General features: G+C 41.1%; 1 protein-coding gene across 1 annotated transcript in view; it reads left to right on the top strand.

Moving 5' to 3' along the window:
• The first annotated feature begins 1,199 nt into the window (after nt 1–1,199).
• TTC4 (tetratricopeptide repeat domain 4) overlaps nt 1,200–15,490 on the top strand; it is a 28,741-nt gene continuing 14,450 nt past the window's right edge. The window contains exons 1-6 of the mRNA XM_023187837.1: nt 1,200–1,391; nt 1,970–2,087; nt 2,849–3,010; nt 6,630–6,707; nt 8,144–8,268; nt 14,712–14,798. Of these exons, the coding sequence (XP_023043605.1) occupies nt 1,281–1,391; nt 1,970–2,087; nt 2,849–3,010; nt 6,630–6,707; nt 8,144–8,268; nt 14,712–14,798 (681 nt within the window). The 5' untranslated portion in view covers nt 1,200–1,280. The remainder of the gene's footprint in view (nt 1,392–1,969; nt 2,088–2,848; nt 3,011–6,629; nt 6,708–8,143; nt 8,269–14,711; nt 14,799–15,490) is intronic.

The raw sequence follows: 15,490 nt of genomic DNA, 5'->3' as shown, positions 1-15,490 counted from the left end.
GAGACAGGGTTTCACTGTGTTAGCTAGGATGGTCTCGATCTCCTGACCTCATGAACTGCCTGCCTCGGCCTCCCAAAGTGCTGGGATTACAGGCATGAGGCACCGGCCACACCTCTTAACACTTGCAGTACCCAGCATGGCGGGCTGGTGCACACCTCCACGCTTCTCTCCACATGTGAGCTCCCACCGCCTAAAACGCGGAGTCCTCTATCCATCTGCAGAGACCTTCCTCAGCTCTGATCTCAGCTCTGCATCACCTTGAATCCCACCCCTCTGAGCCTTCACTGAGCAGACCTGTGACCCAAGGCCAGTTTAGATTGGTGTGCTTCCTGTCTGCTTTTCATTTCAGACCAGGCTAGGAGCTCCCCAAGGCTGTAGCCCCGGGGAACTTCAGCCATTTGCTGGCCGGTAGGGCAGCTGCAGGAAGCCACAGGGGCTGCCTAACCAGGCCTGCAGCACCTGGACTGGAGACCCTGTTTCCGTCTGAGCTGTGGGAGTTAGGGGTGGCTAAGCTCAGAGACAGAGGTCTGATCAGACTCTCCTTTCCTCGAAACTCTCCAAAAGGTCCCATCCCACTCTGAGGAAATGGCCAGATCCTCATAGTTACAGCCCTTTTGTCCTCCCACTTCATCATCTCCTTGCCCCCTTCCTCACTCTGCTTCAGCCCCACTGGCCTCCTTGCTGTTTCCCAAGCACAGAAGACCCTCCTTCATCAGGGTTCCGGCCTGTTCCCTGTTCCCTCTATGGGAATGCCTTTCCCAGACCCCTCCTGGTCACTCCCAGGCATCTGGCAGAATGTCTACCCATCCTGTTTAAAACTTTTCCCCAGTAGCTCTTGCTACCCCTGACAAACTCTTACATCTCAACTGTCTATTGTCCTTTCCTCCCCACTGCCTTAGCAACTCCTAGAGGGCAGGGATTTCATCTGCTCTGCCCACCACTATATAGCCAGCCACTAGAACAGGCCGGAAGCGCAGAAAGCTAAAAAAGTATGTGTTGACTGACTGACGAACAAATGAATGAAGTGAGATGGGGGCTTTGGGGATTCCGGCCTACGCACCACCCCAAAAGCATTCGGGCCAGGAGAGGCCAGGCATCGCCGACGAGGGCGGGCCGGGGGAGGAGCGTATTGGCCACGCCTGGTCACGCTCCCGGGCCGGCGGAACCCAAGGCGCGCGGGCCTGCGTCGCCGGGAGGATTGAGGAAAGGGCACTCGCGCCGCCGGAAGGGGTGCTCGCTTCAAGGCGCCGGGACCCGGGCTGGAAGGCAGGGCATCAGCTATGGAGCAACCTGGGCAGGATCCCACCTCAGACGACGTCATGGACTCCTTCCTGGAAAAGTTCCAGAGCCAGCCTTACCGTGGCGGCTTTCATGAGGACCAGTGGGAGGAGGTGGGCTGTTTTGTGGTCTCCGCATGTGTGTAGGGGCGTGGGGCACCCGGGCTTTGGGGCGCCTCCCTCAATTCCAGATCCCTGGCGCTGCCAGCCGATGGCTGGTTTCTAGTTGAGTATTGAAAATCGGCCTCGAGGTTTTGAGTTGCTTCTTAAGCTGTCAGTACATCTGAGAACCTAGGTCTTGGAGTAGGCCTGTGACTCCACCACTTATTGGCTCTGATATGGGTCAGTTACTTAACTTCTCTGAACCCGTTTCCTTATCTGTAAAACTGCCCGAACTATATCACCAATAGCAAAGATGAAATGAGACAGTTGGTAAAGTGTCAAGACCATAAGGGCGCTCAATTAATGGTAATTCCTGCCGCTCTTGTAGTATATGAGAACTAAAACAATCATTAGAGACCATTACACCGCACTCCCATTTTACAGAAGGGAAGCGGAGGCCTGAATGGATACAGCTAGCTGTGATGATTTGCAAATCATGATGAGTAAATAAAACTTTGATAATGAGTCATGGAATTGGATCTGCTCAGTAGAAAAGCTTATTCATGTAGTTCATTCTTAACCATTTCCAGGAATTTGAAAAGGTCCCCCTATTTATGAGGAGAGCGCCATCAGAAATTGATCCCAGGGAGAATCCTGACTTGGCTTGTCTCCAGTCAATTATTTTTGATGAGGAGCGTTCTCCAGAAGGTATCTTAACATGACTAATATTTGTTTTGTGTTTCCACTGAATTAAGTGTGGGTTAGAAGGGTTCTGATTGATAACAAGAAGTTAACCTGAGCTAACTTGCCATTATTCACTCCAACATACTTCTTTGTGTACCTACTAAGTGGTAGGAATTGGGGATACAGGGATGAATAAGACACAATTCCACCCTCCAAGGTCAGGCTCAGTGAGAAGCCTATTGTCTGAAAGAATCAAGACAAACTTGTGTTATAAGTGTCAACATGTAGGTGTATACTACAGCGGTAGTGGGTCCTGTTGGAACACTTTAAGGAGCAGAAGTGGATTCACAATAGATAAGAAATTTGAGCTGAATCTTTGTAATTTTATAGGCTTTTGCTAGTGAGGAGGGGAATTTGCACTCCACAGAATAAACAACATAAGCAAAAGCAGAGGTATAATCAATCCCCGTGTCCCTCACTGATTTCTTCAGTGATTAAAAAAAAATTATTTTCTTCAATAGCGAGGATAGTATACCTTTTTCCTTTATGCTTCTTTTTTTGGAAAACACTTAGTAATCTACCTTGTAAGATATTTGGAATTAGCATTAAATTTGTGTGACTTTGTCCATGTTGATACCCACTTTTATCGTAACATTGAGTTTCCTTTCCCTATTGATTTCTTCCCTTCGGTGTATCATATAGTATATTATTGCATGATTTAGAATCTATTTTTAATGAGCCTTTTAAAAGTAGGCAATAGTGATTATTTTTCCTCTTCTTTGCAGAACAGGCCAAGACCTATAAAGATGAGGGCAATGATTACTTTAAAGAAAAAGACTACAAGAAAGCTGTAATTTCGTACACTGAAGGATTAAAGAAGAAATGTGCAGATCCTGATTTGAATGCTGTCCTTTATACCAACCGGGCAGCAGCACAGTACTATCTGGGTAATTTATAAGTGCTTTCTGAAGAATAAACTTATGATACAAGCCATTATGATGGTTAGTGGAGGTTTGAGAACATCAGAGGATGAGGGGCTGTTATCACAGAAACCTAGACTAAGGATAGTTTACTCTGATTGAACTCTGTTCTTCCAAGTTTACATGATAAAAAGAGAAACAGAATGGATTGTGTAATTCTTACTATCTGAACCCAAAAAGTGACTTGGTCACTCTAGTAAGGTGTTTGATGTATGAAGCAGTATGTTCTGAGATTTTTGAGCCCAAGGGCTTCTACTCTCTCAAAAAATGTATGTTTCTGCCTTTTATCCTCTTTTCAAGGATGCTAGCAGGATTAAGGCAGTAGAGATCTTTAGGTGAGAGAAGCCATTTTAATCTAAGGGAGAATATCTCAGAGTGTTCTGTGGGAGGTAAAAATATTTTTTGGTTGGGTGCAGTGGCTCACACCTATAATCCAAGCACTTTGGGAGGCTGAGGTCAGGAGTTCAAGACCAACCTGGGCAACATAGTGAGATCCTGGCTCTACAAAAAAGTTAACTGGGCATAGCGGTGCCTGCCTGTAGTCCTAGCTACTCGGGAGGCTGAGGCAGGAGGTTTGCTCAAGGTTGCAGGGAGCCATAATCATGCCACTCCACTCCAGCCTGGGTGACAAAGTGAGACCCTGTTTCTAAAAAGTTGCTTGGATGAGGAATTTTAACTCTTTTCTTTATTTATTCATATTTTTTACTTTATTACATTTTTTTGTAGAGACAGGGTTTTTCCATGTTGCCTGGGCTGGTCTCGAACTCAGGCTCAAGTGATCCATCCGCCTCAGTCTCCTAAGTATTGGAATTACAGATGTGAGCCACCGCACCCAGGAGGATGAGGAAGTTTGGAAAATGCTGCCTCTTAGAGATTTGCAGTACACATTAACATGTTAAAGACACTGAGATAGCCTGCAAGAAAATAAATTTACCCTGGGTTTCTCAAATTTTGTAAGCTTCCTCTTCAGTTAACACTAACCTCATGCAGGTTCTGTAGTGGTAAATTTGGGAAATGATTATTTAAGTAGTATTGCTGGTGACTAGTCTTGGTTATGTTAGACCTGTGGGTTTTTTTTTTTTTTTAATTATTTTTTAAAATTGAGACAGGAGTCTCGCTATGTTGCTCAGGCTGGCCTTGAACTGCTGAGCTCAAGTGATCCACCTGCCTTGGTCTCCCAAAGTGCTGGTAATACAGGCTTGAGCCACTGCACCCAGCTTAGACCCGTGTTTGTTATCACAGAATTTAGAGAGGACCTAGGACTCTGGGGCTGGTGTGCTGAAATTTCATAACATTGTGCCTTGTGTTGGGTACTCGGTAGACCTTTTCAGTCTGGAAACTCATGTTTCTAGGAAATTTTCTTGAATTCCTTGATATTTTTCTTTTTCTTTTTTACTCTTTTTTCTCTTTTTGGAAATCCTGGCTGCTAATACTTTGGAAATCAAGTAGGAGAAGAGGACCAAGGGCTCAATCTTTAATATTTCCTTTACTGAATCACCCTTGTGCCTGGGGGTTCCAGTCCAAAGACCCACTGTTTTGTTGTCTGCTAGGGTCTGTTGTCTTCCAGCCTTCCACCTGGTGGAATAGGGGAGGAGTAGGTCACTGGTGCAGCAGAGGGGTAAGGAATATGGGACTCTGATTAAGTAGATTTTCAACCCACCTTCACCCCCACTTCCAGAGGTACCTGGTGCCGTCAGTTCCTAAGTCCTGGGTACTTTGTAGTTTCTGCAGTACCGCTTGGTAGCTTTTCGGCTTTCCCTCTGTTGGTTTAGAATTCAGTTTCCTTAAGCCTGATACATCAGTTACTTGTCCCTTTGTTTTCCAGCTTTCAGACTGTGTTCTGTGTCCTTCTCATTTTCTTTGTCTCTATGGGCGGGAGAATGGGGATTGAGTTAAATGTATGTGTTCAGTCTGCCTCCTTTAACTAAAAGTCCTTGGATCACTTTCATGTGCATTTTTTTCCATGGTTGAGATCCTACTGTTCTTCCAGTTTGATATTCAGGTTTTTCACTTAATTTTATAACAAAACAATTTCACCCATCATTAAAAATCATTTTTGAATGTTATTTCACTAGCTAAAGTTGCATCATATGGACATGACACTATTTATACTGTTTGCTTTATTAGTCTACTATTGTTAACTATATAGGCTGCTTTTTGGTTTTTATAAATAATGCAAAAACAAAGTCATAATATTTTTCTAATAATTCTGATTATTCATTAGGCTAAAGCAGGATTTGGCAAACTATGACTCAGAGTCCACCACTGGCCCCTTGGCTTGCCATGAACTGAAAATGTTCCATACTTTTTAAAAAAAAATTTTTTTAATTTTTTTTAAAGAGACAGGGTCTTACTCTGTTCAGGCTGGAGTGCAGTGGTGTGATCATAGCTTAGTGCAATCTTAGACTCCTGGGCTCAAGCAATTCTCCCACTTCTACCTCCCGAGTAGCTAGAACTGTAGGCATGTACCACCATGCCCAGCAAATTTTTAAAACTTTTTTTGTAGGGAGAGAGTCTTGCTATGTTGTCCAGGCTGGTCTTGAACTCCTGGTCTTATGCAGTCCTCTCACCTCGGTCTCCCATAATACTGGGATTGCAGGAGTGAGCCACCTCCCCAGATGTTTCTGACATTTTTCAAGAATTGTAATAAAACAAAGAAGAATGTGCAGTAGACCACATGTGGCCTGCAAAACCTAAAATATTTATCTGGCCCTTTACAAAATATTTTGCTGACCCCTGGGCTAGAGATTTAGGTAAATACTAAACCATTAAGTAATAATTACAGTATACTCCAGAAAGTTAAAGTATACCTCATCGCTTCCCAGTTTGGGTAACTGGTATGTGTGTGATTGCATACCTTTTTTTTTTTTTTTTAATGCACTTACAAATATATACGTGTGTCTAGATGTTTAGTTTGGTTTGTTTTTTTTAAAAATAGGCTTCTTCTATACTCATAGAACTACCACTTAAAACAATATAGAACAGACATCCTACCATGTCTCTTACATGAGGATCTATCTCATTCTTTTTAATGGCTGCATAGTATTCAGTAGTATGGATTTACCATAATTCATGTAATCATTACCAAATTGAGTATATCTGGGTTATCTCCAGCTTTTCACAATTAAAGTAATGCTGTAGTTAACATGCTTTTACATTTATCCCTGCACATTTGTTCAAGTATTTTTGATGATTTTCCAGAAGAAAATTGTTGGGTCAAAGTATATGCACAAAGTACATGCTAATTTGCTTTCCAGTTTACCCTGAGAGTGCCCCTTTTCCATATCTTTTCTAATACTAGATATTATTTGTCTAACTTTTAGCAATTTCTTAATTTTAATTTCCTAATCATTAGTGATCTTGAACATCTTTTCATGTGCTTACTAGTCATTTACAGTTCTGTAGATTGCCTGTTACAGACATTTCTAAGGCTCTTGACGAGTACAACCGTATTTTTTCAAAAAAACAGTTGCTCTCATTTGTGTTTCCCCAAGATTGTACAACAGTGTCTTTGTCACTATGTATAAAATTTTGGAAACATTTTGATCTCAAAACTTCTCTCTTTTACTAAATGGTGTTTTGTTAGGCAATTTTCGTTCTGCTCTCAATGATGTGACAGCTGCCAGAAAGCTAAAACCCTGCCACCTCAAAGCAATAATAAGAGGTAAGTCTTGTAGAACTACAGTATGACATTTAAAGCTTTGATATGGAGGTGCTAGGATACTAATAAAGTCATCTGATTTTTGCAGTCTAGGTATTAAATTCCTGTTCCTTATCAGCAGCAACATGCCACTTTTAAAAGAATTCCTCAGAGAATGACTTAACCCTTTACGTTTTAAGAATTTGTAGAGAAATAGAAACCCGTCATTTTAAATTAATAAATAATAAAATTAATTAAAACAAAGCAGTTGCAAAGCCACATTCTGATATTTTTTCCCCCCAAATTAGCTGATTGAAAGCAAAGGTCTTCAAATGCCATGTTAATGTTAATTAAAAGATAAGTTATGGGACCTTTGCTGATGACTCTGGTGCTGAGATGTTCTCAGATTATGTTTTCTCTTGTAGTCTGACCTTTCTATGTAATAATAGTGCTTTTATTACTTTTATACTTCACCTTTTCTTTCAGAAGCTCATAGGTGCTTTGCAAACTTTAATTTATTCATCACATATTAATCTTCCCTGCATCCCCATGGACCAGCTTAGAATGCTTTATCAAAATTATGCCTCTTTAAATGTTCATGGTTAAGGGCAGTAGGCAGATCCATGTCCCTCAGCTGTAGGAAAAGAAGGTACTGAACAAAGATTGACTGATAAATTGAATCTAGGTAGTCCTGTGGAATTTACTTCAGGCTGGAAGTGTGTAATCCTTGATTCAGTTGTTGGTTTAACTTACAGTGTGACCTTGGCAAGACACCCACTTTGAATATCAGTTTGCTCATCTCTAGAAGATGAGGTTAGATTCTGTTGACATCTAAGCCCTTACAATTCTTATATTTTGAAATTCTGTGGAAAACCTAAAGAGGCTAAATGGAGAAAGATGTACATGATAACATTATTATTATTATTATTATTTTTGATGGGGGAGAGGCAGCTTCAACTGGTAGCCATAAAGAACAAAATCAGGAAAGAAATAGTGTCTTTGGCCTTGCCACTGCCTTGATGAATAGCTGAAGCAAATTCTGCTTTTTCCTCCTTTAAAAAATCATCTGGGATGGACTTTATCCTTCCTGTTTGTAGACGAGGAACCTAAAGCTTGGATATGCTTGGTCCTTTGTCTAAGGTCTAGCTGGTAAATGACACAGCCAGATTTCTAGCCTCGATCTATATAGTTTGCCACTAAGTTATAGCTTTTCCTACTTTAAGAGCCCTTAATACCAGGGAGACTTACAGGAATTTTGAACTAAATGGACCTTAGGGATTTTTCTGATTTAGGACACAAAAAATATTCTTCCTTGTCTGGGGACTGCAGTATAAGGGGCATTATCCTCCATTTTGCCTTCAGGGTACTGGCTAGTAGTTGCTAGGGGTGGGAGATCTTGCTCAAAGCAGGCTCTTTCCATGCATGTTGTTCTTGGATCCTAAGGGTTCTGAGTTCTGCAGGTGCCTTATGCCACCTGGAACTGAAGCACTTTGCCGAGGCCGTGAACTGGTGTGATGAGGGACTGCAAATAGATGGCAAAGAGAAGAAGCTTCTGGAATTGAGGGCTAAAGCAGACAAGCTGAAGGTTGGTGACTGTCAGCAGCCAATTAGCATTTGCTAATTAGCATTAAGTGGCATTCCCAAGATGGTGTCTCTCAAGTCATTGTAACTTTTTAAAAACAAAACCCAAAACTAGTCTCTACTCTTGGAACTCTGTGGAGAATACAGACAAGTAAACAGTTACAGTGTGATATAGAGGTAAGCAAGGATAGATGGTGTGTATAGTGGTAGTACAGTCATGTGCCACATAACAGTGTTTTATTCAATGATGGAACTCTGCATATATTACAGTGGTCCCATAAGATTATAATGCCATATTTTAACTGTACTTTTTCTCTGTTTAGATATGTTTGGCTACACAGATAGTTACCATTGTGTTATAGTTGCCTACAGTAGTCAGTGTAGTTATGTGCTATATAGGTTTGTAGCCTGGGTGCAATAGGCTGTACCATATAATCTAGGTATGTAGCAGGCTGTACCATCTCAGTTTCTGTAAGTACATTCCATGATGCTTGTAAAACAATGATTGTGCATTTTTCAGAATGTATCCCCATCAATCTGAATGGAGATATGTCTTGTCCAGGGCAAAATTAGATACCTTTACTATATACAGTCACATAACAATGTCACGTGTTCAGGGCCAGCTAAAGACTCCCAGTATATATTATATGCTTCCATTCCATAGTATAAGCCGTGGAGAGAGACCGAAACCAGGAATTAAGAGACCTTAAGACTAGTTCTGGCTTTCTATTAACAGGCATGTGAGGCAGTGTTGCACAGTGGCTAAGAGCTTAGACTCTGGAGCCACTGCCTGAATTTGAAGACTCCCTTCACGAGAGTTGTGTGACTTGGACAACTTGCTGATCTCTTTGTGCTTTAGCTACCTCACTAGTAGGAGGAGGATTAAAATACTTCCTACCTTATAGGGCTGTTATATAGTTTAGATGGTTTAACATAAGTAATGTTTTTTAAATAGCACCTGGAACATACACACAGTAATGCTATTTAAATGTTGGATATTATTTTGGGTAGTGATGGTATTCCATTATTATTACTGTTTTTAATCATTATTTTAGCTATTAAGTGCCAGAAATGTCACATGTCATCAGCAATGACCCGAGGTCATTCTGGTCATATGAAATGGTAGAAAAGGTAGATCTCTATGGACCCACATGGCTCAATAACAGAATTCTGAGCCTAGGTAATTGGATGTGGCCAGAATTTCTGAAAGTGGTATATACAGGAATGAATGTCTAGAGGGCTACTGGGGACAGTCACAATTAAAGGGAGATTTCAAGGCCCAGAACCCTGATATTAGGTTTAGGTGACATTGCTTGCTGAATAGCTGAATTATTCCCCTATGTCTGAGTACAAGTTGATTCTGGGTTCCTGTGTACTTGGCATATAGCCAACAGACTCGTGGCTATATTAATATCAGACAGAGTAGACTTCAAGGCAGCAAGTATTACCAGAGATGAAGTGAAGCCTTTTTTTTTTTCTTGAGACAGAGTCTTGCTCTGTTGCCCAGACTGGAGTGCAGTGACATGATCATGGCTTACTGCAGCCTTTACCTCCTGGGCTCAGCTGATCCTCCTGCCTCAATCTCCTGAGTAGCTGGAACTACAGGCATGCACCACCATGCCAGGCTAATTTTTTTTTTTTTTAATTTTTAAATGTGTAGAGATAGGGTTTCACTATGTTGCCCAGGCTGGTCTCAAACTCCTGGGCTCAAGCAGTCCTTCTGCCTTAGCCTTCCAAAGTGCTAGGATTACAGGCATGAGCCACTGTGCACAGCCATTGAAGCATTTTTTTAAATGATAAAAGGACCAGCTTATAAGAATATTTAACAATTCTAAATGTGTAGGCACCTAATAACAGCTTCAAAATGCGTGACACAAAACTTGACAACTCGAAGAGACAAATCCACAAATAGGTGGATATATCAACTCTCTCAGTAATTAATAAAACCAGAATTTACAAAATAGAGAGGGGTAGTGTTAGTCACAGTGGTGGACTAGAGACCTTCAAAAATTTTCTCCAGCTGGGTGCAGTGGCTCACGCCTGTAATCCCAGCACTTTAGGTGGCCGAGGTGGGTGGATCACGAGGTCAGGAGATTGAGACCATCCTGGCTAACACAGTAAAACCCCGTCTCTACTAAATATACAAAAAAATTAGCTGGTTGTGGTGGTGGGCGTCTGTAGTCCCAGCTATTTGGGAGGCTGAGGCAAGAGAATGGCATGAACCCAAGAGGCGGAGCTTGCAGTGAGCCTAGATGGCACCACTGCATACCAGCCTGGGCGACAGAGCGAGACTCCGTCTCAAAAAAAAAATTTTTTTTCTCTATAAGATCAATGAGGAAACTGGCAAAAATGGTCAGAATTAACTTCCCTAGGACTCTGGAAATGAACCAGAGGTTTGCAGCAATCTGGGGCATGTTTATTCAAGAAAAATGATGGAACCTCAGTAAGAACAGCAAGCTTTGTGACATTTTAACTTGCTCTGTTTTCATCTCCCTCCTCCCCAGTTCCACAGTAGCCTTGAAGGCCCATAGCCCACAGTCATGGTGAAAATGAGCAGCCTGCAGCCACCAAAGGAGGCAGAACAGGCTCTTTCAAAGCCTTTCCCCAGAGAATTGTCATGATTTTACCATCTGGTGGATCCCTGGAAGACCCCGCTCACAGGGCTATTTTTATATGACCTGACTTGGAGCTTACCCAGTATGAAAAGCTTTTTTTACATAGGGCCAAAAAATAGGGGGAATGAAAAGGTGGGAGAGAATTTGTCAAAAACAGTTAGAGGCAATTGTTAAAGACTGTAGAAGCTGAAGCAGTGGATAACACTTGGAGCAAACAATAGGTGCATCATAAAGCTTAAAAGGAAAAACGGGGGAATGAAATTCTGTGGAGGCTCCAAAAAGCTCCAGTATTCCTGGAGTCTAGATGGTCACACATGTGCCCAGGGCTATACATGTGCTCAGGAAAGACCTGAGAAGATCCTAAGCTCTCAGAGTCTCTGCAAGCAGGAGGTGAAGTCTAAGGTAGAATTGTAAACTGCTTGGGTGAATGATAAAAGTGTGCTTCAACATGTACACAAAGCCTCTTGACAAAGATTGGAAGACTTACTGTCTGGTCATTAGCTAGAGGAAGCCTAGATGTGGAACTTACTAGACAAAGACTTTAAACCAGCTAATTTAAATATCTTCTCAGAATGAAAGGAAATAGTGTCTAAAGAACTAGAAAAAGTATGAGAATGATGTCTTCCAAATAGAGAATATCAACAAAGAGAAGTTACTAAAAAGAACTTAACAGAAGTTCTGTAGTTGAAAAGTACAATAATTGAAGTGAAAAATTCACTAGAAGGGCTCAATAGCACATTTGAGCAGGCAGTAATAAGAATCATCACACTTAAGATGTATCAGTTGAGGCCAGGCGCAGTGGTTCACGCCTGTAATCCCAACACTTTGGGAGGCCGAGGCGGGTGGATCACGAGGTCAGGAGATCGAGACTGTCCTGGCTAACATGGTGAAACCTCATCTCTACTAAAAATATAAAAAAATTAGCCGGGTGTGGTGGCACATGCCTGTAATCCCAGCCACTTGGGAGGCTGAGGCAGGAGAATGGCGTGAACCTGGGAGGTGAAGCTTGCAGTGAGCCAAGATAGCACCATTGCACTCCAGCCTGGGCGACAGAGCGAGACTCCATCTCAAAAAAAAAAAAAATGTATCAGTTGAGATTATCCAATCTGAAGAACAGAATGAGAAAAGAATAAGGATGAAGAGAGCCATTAAGCATACCAACAAAGGCATAATGGGGGTCCCAGAAGGAGAGGAGAGAGAGAAATGGGCAAAAGAATACTTGGGGAAATACTGGCCAAAACTCCCCAAATTTGGTGAAAAACACTAATGTATACATCTAAAAAGTTTAACAAACTCTAAGTGGGATAAACTTAAAGTGATCTATACCTAAACACATTATAATCAAACTGTTGAAAAACAAAGAAGAGAAACTTAAAGGTAGCAAGAGAAAAATGACTCTTCATGTACAAAAAATCCTAAGGAAAATTAACAGCTTTCTCATCAGAAGCCATGAAGGCCAAAAGGCAGGTAAATGACATATTCGAAGAGCTAAAAGAAAAAGACTGTAAGAATTCTATATCTAGCAAACCTATTCTTCAAAAATGAAAGAGTGGCTGGGCACAGTGGCTCACGCCTGTAATCCCAGCACTTTGGGAGGCCAAGGCGGGTGGATCATGAGGTCAGGAGATCGAGACCATCCTGGCTAACACGGTGAAACTCTGTCTCTACTAAAAATACAAAAAATTAGCTGGGCGTGGTGGCAGGAACCTGTAGTCCCAGCTATTTGGGAGGCTGAGGCAGGAGAATGGCGTGAACCCAGGAGGTGGAGCTTGCAAGTGAGCCGAGATCGCGCCACTGCACTCCAGCCTGGGCGACAGAGCAAGACTCTGTCTCAAAAAAAAAAAAAAAAAAAAAATGAAAGAGTGGAAGAGAAGTAGTAGTAAAACCATCTATAGGCAGACAACATGACATTATATAGAAAATCCTAAGGGATCCACTAAAAAACTCTTGGAACTAATAAACAATTCAGCAAGCTTGTTGGAAACAACATCACCAGTACACAAAAATTGTTTGTATTCTATAGATTTTTAATGAACACTCTGAAAATGAAATTAAGAAAACAATTCCATTTTCAATAGCATCAAAAAATACTTAAGAGTACATTTAACAAAAGTAGCTAACACTTATACTCTAAAAATACAGAAAACATTGTTGAAAGAAATTAAAGAAGACCTAAGTAAGTAGGAAGATATCCCATGTTTATAGATTAGATCTTAATATTGTTAGATGGTAATACTCCCAAAATTAATATATCAATTTAGTGTAATTTTCTTTTTTGAGACATGAACTTGCTCTAATAATATTCAGGCTGGAGTGCAGTGGCAAGATCATGGCTCACTGCAACCTCAAACTCCTGGGCTCAAGCAGCCCTCCTGCCTCAGTCTCCCAAGTATCTGGGACTATAGGCATGTAATGCCACATCTGGCTAATTTCAGTGCAATCTGTATGAAATGTCCAATTGGCTTCTCTGTAGAAATGGACAGGCTAATCATAATATTCATATAGAAATTCAAGGGACTCTGAATAACCAACAATCATGAAAGACAAAAACAGAATTGGAAGACTCACACTTCCCAATTTCAAAACATACCACACAGCTACAGTAATCAAGGCATTGTGATGCTGGCGTAAGAATAGACATATAGGTCAATGTAATACAATTGAGAGCTCAGAAATAAACCCTCACATTTATGGGGAATTTATTTTCAACAAGCATGCCAAGACCATTCAATAGGGAGGTAATCTTTTCAACAAATGACAGTGGGACAACTGGATATTCACATGTGGGAGAATGAAGCTAGAACCTTACCTCATACTATATAAAAAAGTTACCCAAAGTGGATCAAATACCTAAATGTAAGAGCGGAGACTACACAACTCTTAAAAGAAAACATAGGTATAAAGCTTCATGAACTTGGATATGACACAAAGCACAAGCAACAAAAGGAAAAGTAGATCGATTGGACTTCATCAAAAGTAAAAGCTTTTTGCTTCAAAGGATACCATCAAAAAAATGAAAAGGTTAAGATAAATGTGAAGAAAAAAGTGAAAAGGGCCCAGGTGCAGTGGCTCACACCTGTAATCCTAGCACTTTGGGAGGCCAGGGCAGGAGGACCACTTGAGGCCAGGAATTCGAGATCAGCCTGGGCAATCAAGTGAGACCGTGTCTCTACAAAAAAAAAAAAAGAAAAAGAAAAAGTCCACAGAATGGAAGATAATATTTGTAAGTCATAAGGGAGTTTTTATCTATAATATATAAACAACTCTTATCATCTCAATAAGACAGGTAACTCAGTTTTTTAAATGAGCAAAGGATGTGAATAGACACTTCTCCAAAGACACACAAATGGCCAAAAAGCACATGAAAAGATATTCAACATCATTAATTATTAGGAAATGCAAATCAAAACCATAGTAAGATACCATTGCATACCCACTAGGGTGGTTATAATTAAAAAAAAAAAAAAATCTATAGCGTCAAGGTCTCTATCACCCAGGCTGTGTTTCATAGCACTCGGTTCACACCACCAGAGTAGTACATAATCTACCTGTTACACTTGGCTCTTTACTTGTCTGTACCCCTCAACCCCTCAGTAGACTATGAGTTCCTTGGGTACACACAGGAAGTAAATTTAAACTTTTGCTGCCACTGGGTCTGACATCTAGGCATGTACTTTGTAAATGTTTATTGAGCTAAAATCTAGCCACTGGTATTCCTTAACACAGGAGCTTGGGTTGGATAGAGATCAGAGATAATAATTTAGGAGCAGGCTGGGGCAATAGAAGAGGAAGCCAGGTCTCTAGAGCTGATGCATCTAAATTTCATTTTTAGCGAATTGAACAGAGGGATGTGAGGAAAGCCAGCTTGAAAGAAAAGAAGGAGAGAAATCAGAATGAGGCTTTACTCCAGGCCATCAAGGTGAGTTCTCAAACCTTAGGTTTTTATGGTCCTGCTAAATCCACTAATCCTGTGAAGCTTGTTGGGAACCTTTCTTGGGATGCTTTACCTGAAGGAATTTGTTCATTTTCTTTCTACTTTGGTAAAGCAGTGTGACAGAGGAGACCAGGCTGTGGAGTAAGGCCACCCCAGTTCAGTCAGCTCTCTCACTTGTGTGCATGTGTTGGTCTCAGTAACATAGACAGTTGTCTCCACTTATCTGAGGCAGATATGTTTCAGGATCCACAGCGGATGCTTGAAATCTCAAATAGTACCAAACCTGATTGCCATCAGTCAGAACACATTTCTGTTTGTGTCTTCCACCCACAAATATAATAACTTTTCCATCTTAGCTAAAGCACTTATCACACATTGTGGCCATAATTTTTGCAGTTTGAGGTACATCAGCAATAGCAAAACTAGCATTAATTTCTTTTTCCTTTTTCATAATTTCACAGATAGAAGGTTGCTCTTACCATAGATCTTAGCAACCTCAGCATACAATTTTTCTTTTAATTAAGCTGAGAAGTTTTACCTTTTTACTTAAAGGAGGTAGTTTATAGCTTCTGTTTGGCATATCCAAATTGCCAGCATCAGTACTCTTGTGCTTTGGGGTCCTTATTAAGTAAAATGAGTGTTACTTAATACAGGGACTATGATACCATGACAGTCAA

This window comes from Piliocolobus tephrosceles, chromosome 1 (assembly GCF_002776525.5).
Source record: "Piliocolobus tephrosceles isolate RC106 chromosome 1, ASM277652v3, whole genome shotgun sequence".
In the NCBI taxonomy this organism is placed as follows: domain Eukaryota; kingdom Metazoa; phylum Chordata; class Mammalia; order Primates; family Cercopithecidae; genus Piliocolobus; species Piliocolobus tephrosceles.
Note: the sequence above shows the minus strand (reverse complement) of the source record. Positions and strands in the feature narration are given on the sequence as shown.